Source organism: Corvus cornix, chromosome 9 (genome assembly GCF_000738735.6).
Source record: "Corvus cornix cornix isolate S_Up_H32 chromosome 9, ASM73873v5, whole genome shotgun sequence".
Classification (NCBI taxonomy): Eukaryota; Metazoa; Chordata; class Aves; order Passeriformes; family Corvidae; genus Corvus; species Corvus cornix.
In genome coordinates this window covers 19413427-19427168 of record NC_046339.1, presented here as the reverse complement: position 1 = coordinate 19427168, position 13742 = coordinate 19413427, and the positions used below count along the sequence as shown (strand labels likewise).

Genomic DNA, 13742 nt, shown 5'->3' with positions numbered 1-13742 from the left:
ATGTCAGCTGCATGTGGCTGTGATGCATCACGTGCTAATGAGCCCGTCAGGGGCTTGGCAAGCTGCTTTTCCTTGGAAGGCAGGGCTGCATAATACTATTGGTGGTTGCTGTTTGTTCAGTAAAGTTTTCAGTCTTCCAATTTATTTACTTTGAATTTTGGTTTCAGTTCATTTAACCTTCAGAAAACATTTGTGCTGTCTGCTGCTAACAAAAGAAAGGCTTCCTCCAGTAGCCCCTTTCTGCATTTATCTCTTGCTGTAGAGCTATGATGTCTGCAGTAATAAATGTATCCGTTTGAAATGGAAGTGATTAAGGGCTTGTTGAAATGTCTGCTGGAACAAAACATTAGCTGTTGCCTTCAAAGGGCAGATATTGTACCAGATAGCACTTAACCTGGCCAAGGACAAAGTGTTATGTTTAAACATCACTTTCTGCTTGCCACTTGCTTCTGTGAAACAGCACAGATATCTGAGGATATCTGCATTCAAGCATTTCCAGTTTTTAATACATCAAAACAAGAATCTCTCCAGACTTGAAAGTACCATTGTTGTAACTATTGCTTTGTTTTTAAAACAGCCCACCCATCCTACCAGTTTGCTGTGATTTATTCCTTTGAACTTTTAAATCATAAAGATGCAACAACAGAAAAAAATAATTGGGCAGACATTGATATTTGTACACCAGACTTCTTTCTCAAGAGGCACGGGTTCATCCAGCTGTACATTTCTGAACTAAAGCTGAATTTGGCCATCCTGCAGTAATCCCTGGTTATCCAGCTCAGAAATTTATGTGTGACTTGACACTAAAGTTGTCATCCTGAAAGTATGGTGTAACTGTGGCCATTGCTTTTCAAAGCTGGCGGGTATCAGGGAAACCATAAAGATCCGAAATTTTCCCACCATCTGGGAAAAAGCTCAAGGCCAAAAGATGAAGGGTGGAGAAGATGTGAGTTCAAATCCCAAATCAGTGGGACACAGACTGCTGGTCTCTCTGTGTTACATAGAGCATGGCCCAGGTTCCTTTCAGCACTGTAGAGGTCCTGGCAGGTTGCACAGGACTTTCTAAGTAGTGATGTGGTAAGTTAATAATGGCAATCATTGGTAATAAGTCAACAATCTAGTGACTAAGGGCTGTATATTTTCTTAATCTGAACCTAATAGGGATCCCCAGTAACTATTCCAGTACATGCCAAGTATGTGTCTCTTACATGAAATTTTGTATTCTCAACACTAGATATAAATATTGAGAAGCTAATATTGTGTATTAGCAAATGTGAAAATACAGAGAAAATACCAAATTGTCTGATTTTTCTATTTTCTATCCATGTCTTGTTTTCAAAAAGTGTTTTAAGAACCCTCTATTTATCGCATGTATTTTGCAAATATGCCAAGAGTATTTATCAACATTGTTTTAGCTTTCATTAATGTTAGAGATGTAGAAATTGCAACATTATTAGTTTCTATGAGTGGAATCTGGAAACAACACAATTTAAAAAACCATGTGGGATATAAAAATCAGTCACTGTAAGAGCTAACTATTATTTTGCTGTGTCTCCCAGATTTGTGACAAGGAGTGGCACTACTACGTTGTCAATGTGGAGTTCCCCGTGGTGACGCTGTACATGGACGGGACGACGTACGAGCCGTACCTGGTGACCAACGACTGGCCCATCCACCCCTCCCACATCGCCATGCAGCTCACAGTGGGGGCTTGCTGGCAAGGTAAAATCACAGCAGTTAACACAGCACAATCAGGAGTTCAGGCCAAAAAAGAATCTTACTTGTCTCTCTGATTGCATAGGAAATAAACTGCTAAAAGATTGATGGTATAAAATCAGATGTAAGTCCAGAGTTGTTGATGAATCCAGTCCAAGGATAAAATGGACAGGACATTAACAAGCGTGGATTTTCATCATCTAAAGAAATATTGGATACAGTCTGTGTATTCAGTGTGAAAGATAGTAATCTTTTGTCTTCACTTAGTTGTTTCCCTTTTCTCCAACCTTAAGCAAACTATCTGGATATTAAAGAACTCCAGCTATCTCTTTTCAGTCCCTGCCCCATATTTCTTTTGCAACTCGTGGCCCAATCCTGTGCTCTTCACATTGGATGTATCTCACCAGCAATTCCAGTAATTTACTTGATTCACCCAGCTATACACCAGAGGCAAAAGTGAGAGTAAAATAAATCCAGAAGTCCAAACCCCTGAGCCGTGCCTGTATGGGCCTTTGCTTAGATACTACCTTCTTCTGTTCTCTGCCCTTCATAATCCCATTCTTCTCATTTTTTTTCCTGGTCCTTACACCACTTGCTTTCTCTGTTCTCTGCCTTACACCTGAAGTGCTCCTCTTTCTCTGCTTGTCTGTTTTGGTAAAGTTGTCTCCATTACCCCTCCATGTTGATTTTCTATTTACACTATGTCTTGTTTCCACTTAAAGTATGAAGTGAAGGAAGCTATAATCAGGAGAAAATGCTTTAACATAGATTGTGTTTCTTCCCCACTCTTTCATGTGGTCTCACCTTCTCCATTATCACCTTGTTTGCCAATTTGATCTCTGCTTATTTGCAAAATTTGGACATCTTATGCATGGCAGGGCTGTTCAGTATAAATTGTACTCAAAGCAAATCCAGCTGTTAGATTATGAGTGGGGTAAAGATCCAATCTTTACTTTAATGACAACATGCAGAATGAAGCCTCGCTAATCCTAAAAACAAGATTTGCTAAGTTTACCATATTGATCACTGAGGTAGGTATGATAAGCTGGTCAGCATTGCACTAATCCCATATATTTGGAAAAGTACAGACTGCTTCTTGTCTAGCTGGTATTTGCATGGGTTGATTTCCAAACACGAGCAAATGCCATAGAGGCTGTGAATAATTATGGAGTATTGCCTTCTGAAAAATCACCATTTTTCAGTAGCTGTGCTAAAAAAAATTTATTTTAATCCCTCACTTCATATTTATACGAGGTTCTTCTGCATAGGTCAACGTAAATGTTTTTGTGCGTTACTTGTATTACTTCTTCCCCTTATCTTCTCTCATTCACACTTAGTGTTTTTGTTACTCTCTAAAAGCAGTCTTTAGTGGTTTGGCTTTTTTTTCCTAAAAGTCTTGGTATTGGTGGGAATCCACTCCCCTCAGCCTCACATGAACCTCATGTTAATCATGCTGCGGATGCCACGTCTGGGGGACTTGGAGCAGTTCTGGTATCTGTGGAACAGGCCCTGCCTAAGCAAAAGCTGTCCCAGCTTTGCCACAGCTCTGCATCCGTGGGGTTCATCAGCCTCCAAGGCAGCTGAGAACAGCAACAATAATCTTGTTCCCTTTGCACCTCTGTCTCTGTATCTGAAATTGGGAAGAGAAGGAATTAAGGCCAAACTCCTCACATGGGCCCACAATACATTCAGACCACGGACTACATTTAGTATTTAAGCTGTTAAACAAATAGAAAGTTGCAATTGTTTTCAAACATTTTTATCTTTGCCTGGGATAATTTGATGGCATAATTAATAACCATTCAGGATAAGATTCTTCTTCCTTTTTGCTGAAACACATGATTTAAACTACTGAAATCATACCTATTGCGGCTGTTAATATTTACTGCAATATTATGTTATTGCTCTTTTAGTTGTGAGAGAATTGGAGCTCGTCAAAAGTAGAAACAAATTTTCCACCTCATGAAAATGTTAAGATTTAGTAAGACAGTGTGCTAAAGATTCTGATAAACCATCATGTGTCAGGCAAAAAGATAAACCTTTAATGGTTATGTGAAACAAGATTTCAAGCTTTTGCTTTTGACCAAGCTTATCTTTTGATACATTTGTTTTGATCACCTCAACCTATTTTAAATGGATGGTGTGGAAAGTCACTTTGTTAATAAGATTCCGTGCTGCATTTCAGCCTGTGAAATAGTAATCATTCAACATATAAAACCAATCTATTCTAGTCAAAACATTAATTTTCAAAATTTGTATATTTCAAGAAAAAGCGGCTCTATCAAATAAATATTTTAACTATAAATACTGTCTGTGAAACTGTTAACAAGGTCTACTTAGACTAATACATTTTGGCTAGTAACAATAGTCTAAACCTCTACATTTTCAAAGCATTAGAAAGCTGCTTTACAATAGTCTGTGATTTATTTCAGTAAAATATGCAGTGATTTTGGTGTCATAAGCCATTCAGGAGTGTCTGTGTTAAGAGGCTATGAGGAGTTTCCAGCTCTGATGTGCTAAGACTACTTCCTTCCTTTTCATCAAAGCACTGGCAGAAAGGAACACTGCTCTAACCTCCTCCTTCAGAAAGGGGAAGACCTTCTTTTCTAAGGTCTTTACTAAACCATTTTACAGTTCTGAGTACACAGCATCCGTTTGTCAAAGTCAAATTATTTGAAAAACAGTCTCAACTCAGACAAGTAAATGAATCAGAAGAAATAACATTCCTTTTTTCTTCCCACACTGATTCTGATTTGCTGACAGCCAAAAGTCATTGTGGCTGTGGGGCAGCTGAAGAACTGGCAGGGAGCAGGAAGAGTGTATTTAGAGGACAGTGAAAAATCAAGAACAAGAATTGCAATTTGCTCTGTTAGCACTAATAGGAAAGTCTGATACTGCTATGAGGGATTTACCCTCTCAGATATGAAAATGTTCAGTTCTAGTCTGGAAACTGGGAATTGTTCTGCTGCTTCTTTAGGAGCCTGAGTGTCCTCTGTGATACAAGTGACTCTTTGAGCCCTGATCTTTCCATCACTTACACTGATCCTCATCCTGGGGTTATGCAGCAAGCATCATGCCTGCACCTCCTCCTTGTCTTTCTCAGAGTTATATCATGCAGGAATCTTGGACATGGAAAATTCTTTTCTTTAAGATTATTATTTCCTATTATTAATATTTCAATGCCTGAGTAACTGTTTTCTGACTTTTATAGCCTTGTTTGTAGCATCCATTATGAAAAGTTAGGTTGGGTTTTATTTCTACCTTCAGCTGCTCAAGTGAAATATAAGAGCAGTTTAAGATCAGTGCTGTTCTCCTGGCCATAGCATGAAAACAAACTAAATGTGTAATTTCTCAGGCTTATGTGACAAATTTAAACTTTAGCCTATGATGTGCTCACTGTGCCTTGGTTTGTCTGTGGAATAAGCAAATCTCTCCCACATCTTTACCCTTTCCCTGGCAGTGTAAAAATCTTGCCTGATTTCTTTGTTCCTGACTTTATGCAAAATTTCTTTAAATAATGTGATTTGAGTGCTAGGACTCTACAAAAAGGAGGGGAAATTAGCCTTTTCATAAAGGGCAGATTCTTGGAGACAAGCAGGGAGTGAATATCATTAAAAGAGCGGAAAGCCAGGCTTTAAAAGTGATCGAAGAGACCCTTCCCAGGGTCTGTCAGGCACAGGGTCAGATTTACTGCAGCCCAGGAAGTGGCCCAATTACTTATAATCAAGCCTGGGGAACAGTTCCCAGCTCAGGTGACACACTGGGCATGAGGAAAGTTGCATGATTTGTTCTGGCATAATCAATATGAACCTTATCTACTTAAAATTAGGTAGTCTGTATGTTACTGTGGTATAATTTTCCTTTTTTAACATAAAAACCTTGGTTCTTTCTTCAGGGAGCTTATTAAAAGGAGGATCTAAGCAGAGCTACCTCATTGATTTAGGGTCCTTCACAATGGTTAGCCCAGAGTGAACTATTTTTTGTGTAGTTGATGTTCAGTACTGCTGTACTTGAGTGGGGGTGGTTTATTTGAGGGTGGGAGTTTAGGCTAAACTGTTGATGTTGGTTTGGTTACCTGTGACCCAGGAGCAGTGACAGGTAGAACCTAAACTCCAACACAGTGCCAGCCTTCATGCATGGCAAATCCCAACTTACTCCTTACCTGTGATTTCAGTGATGTGAGGCCTGGGAAAAGGTAATACTGACCACAGAGCGCTCTGAGTGAACTAACTGACGGCAGAAATAAACACCTGGTACAGCTGTTCTTGGAATTAGCCCTTTCTGCATCCTGGTGAAGTTTGACAGCTTTCTCTGCAGGTAGATAGGGTTAATTATATAACTTAATCTTAGCATCTTTAAAATTTTGTTCACATCACTGGTCTCACTGATGATTGTTAAGGCTGTGATTTTGATGTAGGTCAGGTTATTTAAGGCCAAAGTGCTGCTCTGTCTCTAACGGTGAAAGAAATTTTCAGGCCAAATTACTCTCTCAGGGTATCTAAAGGACAAAATTGACTTGCTTGCACGTCTGCCTCCTAGAACAAAAGACACCAAAGAGAACAGCAGGGAAAAGGCCCTGTCTCTGAACCCCTTCTTCCCTGAATGGATATTAAAAGCAAACATGGTCTATTGGGATAGGAGAGAACTCCCCAAGGCTCAGCTTTGGTTCTCATTACTACTCTTTTTCTTCTTTAGCATAAAAATGCTTTTAGATTTGTCCTTTTACCTTAAGAGTCTCAAGATCTTTTTAAATAATGAAGAGGTCACACAATTGTGCAGCAAGGCGGGAGAGTCACCTGTACTCTGTGGGGATAAAGTGCAGTATCCAGAGGGTAGATGATTTTTCCTCAGGTCACTTAAATCTGCATCAAAGCAAGAATAGAATCAGACTTCATGATCTTATGTTCTTATTCTCCCTTTTAGGTTTTAACATCCTGTTTCATTCTCCTGAGCAATGCAAACAAATCGTTAGCTTGTCCTGGAGTGCACTTTACAAGAGCTTACCCCAGGAAGTTCTCCTCTGAGTTCATTATTTCTGATTCAGTTTATCTGAGGACATAGCAAATGGACCCTTTTACAGAGTGAGAAACTTCTTCCATTAGACCAAGGTTTATAGGTTCCCCCTCTGATCCCTTTATTGCTATACATTCAGTGGCAAAAGCCAAGGAAGGGAGCGAGTTATGTGATTTGGTAGTCTAATAAATTTTTTTGTACCAGAAGCAGAAGACAGACTTCCTCATGGTTTCTCTGAAAAGATAAGGTCTTGAGTTCATACAAGGCATTTTGGGAGGGAAGGAATTTGTGTCTCGCTCCTAAAGCACTGTCAGGAAAGTAGTGACACAAGTTAATGACTTGTCACAAGGTTATGCTGTAGCTTACTGTGACTGTAAGTCACTGTTTCTAATAGTGCCACCCCTTCAGCAGTGCTGGAGCCTCACAGTGCAGTTATGCTGGACACTGCACAGAGAGGGTCTTTAGGAGAAGCCTGTCAACAGCAACTTTATTATCATGGACACAGCAGAAGGCTATTGTAGTTCCTGTTTTCTAAGGAACTGCTGTTTTCTATTCTATTTTTCTTTTTTATTCTCCTGTCATTTTCCTCTTTCCTTAGCCTATGCTGGAGAGATCAGGTTTTCTTTAAAAGTCCTTCTGTGGAATATCCTTATTATTCTCACATGCCAGCCCTCCTCTGACACAGAAATCACCCAGTGCAGTCAGAGAACTGACTGATGATTCAAGGCAAGAAGAACTGTAAGAGTTAAAAGTTGGAGAGGGGTCAGAGAAAGGAGAGACAGTGGGGGCAGTGTAGCAGCAGCCTGCATCACTCAACCTTGTACTTCCTCCAGAAATGAAGGTATCCAACAGATAAAGATTGCCCTTACTGTGCATCCAGCACCACTGGATCATGCCAAGGGGGCTGACATAGCTTGCACAAACCTGAGACCTCAGAGGAGTCGTACAAACACACCTTAATGCGAGAGCACTGGGGCAATTTCAGCACAATGTGATGCTGAATATCTGTGTCCTGATGCCTCCATGGGTACAGCACTGCTCTTGCTACACTGTCCTTCTCATCAAGAGAAAGATGGGGCAGATTTCAGTGCAATTCACAGATCTTTGCTGAATTTTAGCTGTAGTAGAAACACAAACACGTGCGGAAGGTTTAGTTTAGGGGGGTGTTTTCTTGGAGAGCTGAATTTGCATTCAAATCTGTCACCCATTCAGCCTAGATATATATCCCATTTTTAATCGAATTTCTGCAGGGACCACTGTGCACCAGCACAAAAATATTTTTTGGAGAATAGGGATATAGGGGGTTTTTAAGCAACATTTATGTAATGGCTTAATTGTGAAAAATTGTAGAGTGTTTTTATTATCCTGAGAACCTTACCTTCAATAGTGTTAAGTTATACCCATGTTTGGTTTAAGGATGCATTGCACAGAGATCGTTGGCATTTGGACACGTAAGAGCAGGGAGCCCATAGTGTTCTCTGAATTTGTCATATTTCAGATAAAGCTTGAAAGCCTAAAGCTGTCTGTGTGAGGTTGTTGGGTTATGATATCTACCCAGAGCAGGGGCAGGCTTAACATGGGCCATGTTTGATGACCAGTTTCTGATTAATTTTTATCTGAATGATATAAAAAACCCCACTAAAACTTTTCTGTGCTGAGAAGCTCTGGGAGTATAAAATGTCAAGTCACTAATTGGGGCTACTCCTGAAATCTGTGTTAAGTTTCATCCTTTTTAACAGCCAATCTACTTGTCAGGAAATTAAGCCCAGCTCCCTAAACTGCCATAATAAAATGATGGGATAAATTTGGAGGCTTGGACCTGAGGACTTCAGAGCCAGAATGGCTTGTGTCTCCTCCCAGATTCATTCAATCATTATGTTGGGACCCTGAATAATCAATTTTTACCTAATTATCTGGCTTAGTATAACCAGAGTCTAGAATATCTTAAAAGAATCGCGTCTCAGTTGGAAATTCTCTTGATTTCACCATTTCCCATGAAAACCTCATTGTGCTTTGACTGCCTCGATAATTGCTTGCTCATTATTAGGATAGGGCAAAAAGTCTGCAAAATCTGTGAGCTCAGTAAAGTCACTTGTTTTGACGTGCCTGATTGTTCTTTGGAGATTGGTAAGGAATGCAAACAGCACTTTACATCTGTGTAGTCAAACCAACAACTGTAAAATTCAATGCTAATCAAATTCTGTCACACTTTTATCAACTCAATGCAAAACTAAAAGCAAAACAAAAGTGTCATGGAAACAGGCTCTGCTTCTTTAATGAATGCATTTTAACCCCATGAAGTCCAAACCCTGAGACTCTCCAATGTTATATCTAACAGATATAACACGTTGTATCTAGTGGAACCTCTTCATGGCTGCAATCAGAGGTGATTGCCAGGTAACAGCTCTTAACCCCCTTAAATTGTTGTTCATCTGGCAGTCTTCAGCTGTTTATAACAAAACATTTGTTTTCCTCCACATGTATCATCCCCACTGAGCTGCCCCCAAGACAGACACACATCTGCAACATACTCAGCTAAAATTAAGTAGGTTTCTCTTCTCCATTTGATCTGGTATGTTTGAAATTTCAGGCAGTAGCTGTAACTGTCCCTTGTGACTCTTTAGGTCTATGCCAAGCACTGATATTGGAAAGTCTTGCTTTCATTGGCAGCCTGATTGCTCCCCACTGAGGGGTCTGTGGGTGCAGCCTCCTGCATGTCCTGCTGGGTGAGTCCTTCCCTGGCTGTGCTCCCTGGTGGGCTCGCTGTGAGCTCAGGCACCAGCTGTGAATGGCACAGGAGGGAACTAACTCACAAGGGGTCAGAGGCTTGTAGGGTTTTTGTGGGAGAGGAATACCCTGGCCCCAGTGCAGGAGGTGCCTCTAGGCTGCAGCTAATATCATGGGACACTACCCTTCAGCATGCCCTGATAGTTCTAGTTATCTAGATAATTCCAGCAGCAAAAGAGATCAGAACCAGCACAGAAGAATCTCAGTCCAGAAAACAGTTATTATTTTAGCAAGTGAAAGATGTGATGAATGCTACTTTGACAATGACTAAGGAGTGAACAGCATTATAGTGAATAATTATGAATGTCATGGCTCCTCTGGATGCCTCCACAGTCTGTTGACACGATCTTCCCTTTACAAGGTTTGAATTAATGCTGAAAGCCACCATCCATCCTCCTGTATCTGCCAGACTTTGGGAGCATTGGTGTGTGCTGGGTCAGGTGTGAAAAGCAATGCACAGTTTTATCAGGAAGACCTGAACAACCCTGTGGCCTGTATTCCTTCACAACTGTGACGGTGACCACAACATTTACATTTAAGGAAGAGAAAAAAATCAGTAGCTTCAAAAATTTTTCATGGAAGAAATTGTAGTAATAATAGCTGGTGACTAAACCATAGTGTAGTAGATATTAACTTAATTCCCTGACAGCAGGGAAAAGGTTCTGTTTTCCTCTCTTGGCCTCTCATTCATCAGCCGTAAGTACTTAACTGTCCCCCGAGAATTAGCACTCACAGCATATTAATCCATAGCAATCAATAAACATAGTGCTGAGTGAAACACAAGATACAACACAGTTGAGGAATAGGTTTTCTCATTCTCTCAGAATTTACCAGCATCTTCATGGAGATGAGCTCTATCTCAGCAGTAGTTCACTCATAGGAAAGTGCAAAAAGACCCTGACAGCAGAGAAATCCCGTGAACCTTGTTGAGGCAGTCTAGGTTAACTGGATGTGCTGAGCTCTGGGGAGAAACTGGAGATGCTGTGATACAGAACCATTACAAGTTTTAGTATACTTGGATTACCTCAAGACCATTGTCACTGGAGCTCCACTTTGTTCTCTGTGTAGTCTATTTAGGTCTTCTTCATATCCCAAAAATGTTGTTGCTTAGGCTCAGTTTGGTGTCAGAACCAAGAGCTCAAAGTCCCTTAAAGCAGTAAGGGCTGTTGGGAGCAGCTCGTGTCTTTTCTCAGTTGTTTCTTAGCAGGTTGTAACATCAGTGCTGAGTCAAATCCAGGCAGTGGAACTGAGCATCCTCCTGCCCAGCAAAGCCACTGACTGAGCTGCCTATTAGCTACGTGAGGAACATGAAATGAATCATGCTCAGGGTCAAAGAATCTCTATTTGAAAAATCAGTATTTAGAAGAATTTGGATAATATTCTGTAAAATGTTACTATCAGTATTAGGTACAGTTATCCATTGTGCTTAAACATGCAACAGAATTATCACGTTCATGCTGGATTAAATATATTTATACTCATCTAGTCTTGGGAGCTCAGAATTTTAGAGTGACTAGGATTTGGAGATTGGCCATCCTGGGCTAAATTTCCACCCACTGAGAAGCTGAAGTCAAACACTCAAAGAACATCAGATTGCAGAAGCAGAAGGAAAGACAGCTTTCAAACACACTAATACAGCAGAAACAAGTATGAATAAAACATTTTAACCAAGCTAGAAAGCAGGATTGTAGGAAACTGGCTTTAGGCCATTCCTTTAATTTTAGTGAGAGTTTTGGGTTTTGCTTTCCAGTTTTATTGCATTTGATTTTGTCCATTTGCAATCTAATAATTACTGGTGATGGGAGCATCAGCAGCTAACATACCCCACTGAGCTGAGAAGATTCTAAAATGCTGAGACAGAAGAATATCAAAATGTCAGCATGCTGCAGTTACAAGCAGCTGTAAGAAGAGTCAGATATAATGACTTCTGTTCACCTTCAAGTTCAGAACTGGCAGGTATATAATTTTGTCTTTAACATTGGTAAAAGGTGCTTATGGAAAGCTTATTTAGCAATCTGGTATAAGATGGTATTTTCTCTGTAGGTGTTCTTGTTTTTCATGTGATTAAAAGCTGGTGTTCTCACTGCCCTGGATGAACAGGCACATCCTGTTTTACACATACATGACAAGAACACTACATTAGGGTTAGTTCTTCAGCAAGATAAGTTCCAGGAAGAGCAACAGGGATGTTCATAGCATACAGTGTTAGGTGGAAGATGTAAAGAGAAGTCCTCGTGTAGCCTGGCAAAGAAAAACCATACAACTGTATTTTGACAGCTCACATTCCCTGTTGGGAATAAATGTCCACCTCAAGGGTCAGTGGTTGATGGAGTGGAGTACTTGGGGAGCCTCTGTCTTCAGAAGAGTTTAGGAAGCTCAGGAAATATTATCAAGAATAGATTAAGTACAGCTGTTCTTGTCTTGAGGCTGGGGACAGACAGTCTCATCCCTCAGTGCCCTGCAGGCTCTGCTCTCAGTTGTTCACGTGCATTGTCCCAGCCTGGATCGCCCTGGCATCACCATGGCCATGGTTCTGCAGCTTTTCTCTACTCACACAGTGTGACACTGGCTACTCCCAGCTATTTTTCACTCACATTTTCTTGAAATACTTGGGGTTTTTTGCGTACATAACAGTTGATAGCCTCTCCCAAACAAAGATTACATCACCTCCTTGACAGTCCAGTCTCGATCTATGCACCTGCACAAACCCCATCTTTATACCTGTGAACAGGGTGTGTAAGCCTTGATCTTTAAATGCTCAAAGCTTTTGTAGTGCCTGTATTTTCAGAGTATCTTAAAAGCTTATTCCTGGAAACACTCATATTCTCTTCCATGCTTTTATGTTGGTGACAGGATGGAAGACTTTAAATTATACATCTCCAAGATGGCAATACCTCCTTGTGCACCAGCATTTTTTAAAAGTGTGGCTTGGGCACAGTGAATATCCTGCATATTTAATGATTTATGGGCAATTACTGTATCACTGCTAATGACTTAGAAATTGTAAGTGCTTTGTGAAGAATACCAGAGAAGAACTAGTCCAAAGTGCAAGAACAACCCGTGTCTGTTCATGCATGCTTTGGTTTATCCTGCTTGTTTCTGTCAGGCAAAGCCACAGCACTGAGTTCTTCGTTCTGGCTTCTTGTCTGGTCTTTTATATACATTTTAATGAGTGTATTTCACATGTAAATACATCACTGATCTGAGCCTGCTTCTTATTTTGCATCTCCTTGGAACTACTAAGACCTACTGGCAGACTCACTATAGGTTTCTAACTTTCAAAGCTCCAGGATTAGTGTTGGTATTTTAGCCCTGGAACTTGCTGTCTTCACAATTCTGTAGTGATATGAGAATGTGAAGCTTCAAACAAAATGTGATTCCTTCTTCTTCTGTAAGCTCTTAATTGGTATTCTCTCTTTGCCTCCTTTTTAAGGAGATGTTTGCTTTTTTTTTTTTTTAATTTGACTTACCTTTTTCTGTCCAGATACATTACTGCTCTATTAGTGGCAATATGTACTTTGAAAGACAGTGTAAGCAGATAAATATAACAGCATTTTGGCTGAAAAGCCAACGTCCCCATAATGCACTATCGATTTACCAAATAATTACCAAATAATTGTCTTGGTAAGTATCAGAAAGGCTGAACTTTAGCTGTTGTGTATGTGAAAGTTTCTATGAAATCTCAACAAACTTCTGCCTAGAGGAAATTTTCTGTGTAATGGACAAATGAATGAGAGTGGAGAAGAATAAACTCCCCTTGGGAACCTTGCTTTGGGGTAAAAAAAAGAGAGACAGTTTATGCTGTAATGTTAAGATAAAAAGAACAAAACCTACCTACTTCTCTGATGAAACAGCCTGCTTGGACACCTCTTTCCTGTCAGTACACCAGTGTGTATTTTCTTCACTGTATAAAATAGCTCGAGTCTTCTTGATAATGCTCATCCTGCAGAGACTGGAAGTAAGCTTTTTCAGGCTTCTAGGTAACAAAAGCAGCCTAAAAAAAATTTGCCACCTCATCCCTATCCAGCTCTGATCCACACACAGATCTTCAAGTTAAAGTTCAAGCTTGAGCTATCTTGCCTGGCAAAAACAAGTTGTTTGACACTAAAGCTACAAACACCGTAGAGATGAGTTATCTACCAATTACAACATCTTATCAACAGCTTATCAACTGCTAATCCAATTAGTCTGCATGGCTCATTGCTGTGTGGCTCCTTTAGTCCTCC

At 40.2% G+C, this 13742-nt stretch overlaps 1 protein-coding gene across 1 annotated transcript in view; it reads left to right on the top strand.

Annotated features, from left to right (window-relative positions):
- Positions 1–13742, top strand: part of CLSTN2 (calsyntenin 2) — a 205799-nt gene that overhangs the window by 177568 nt on the left and 14489 nt on the right. The window contains exon 9 of the mRNA XM_010405415.4: positions 1560–1722. Within this exon, the coding sequence (XP_010403717.2) occupies positions 1560–1722 (163 nt within the window). The remainder of the gene's footprint in view (positions 1–1559; positions 1723–13742) is intronic.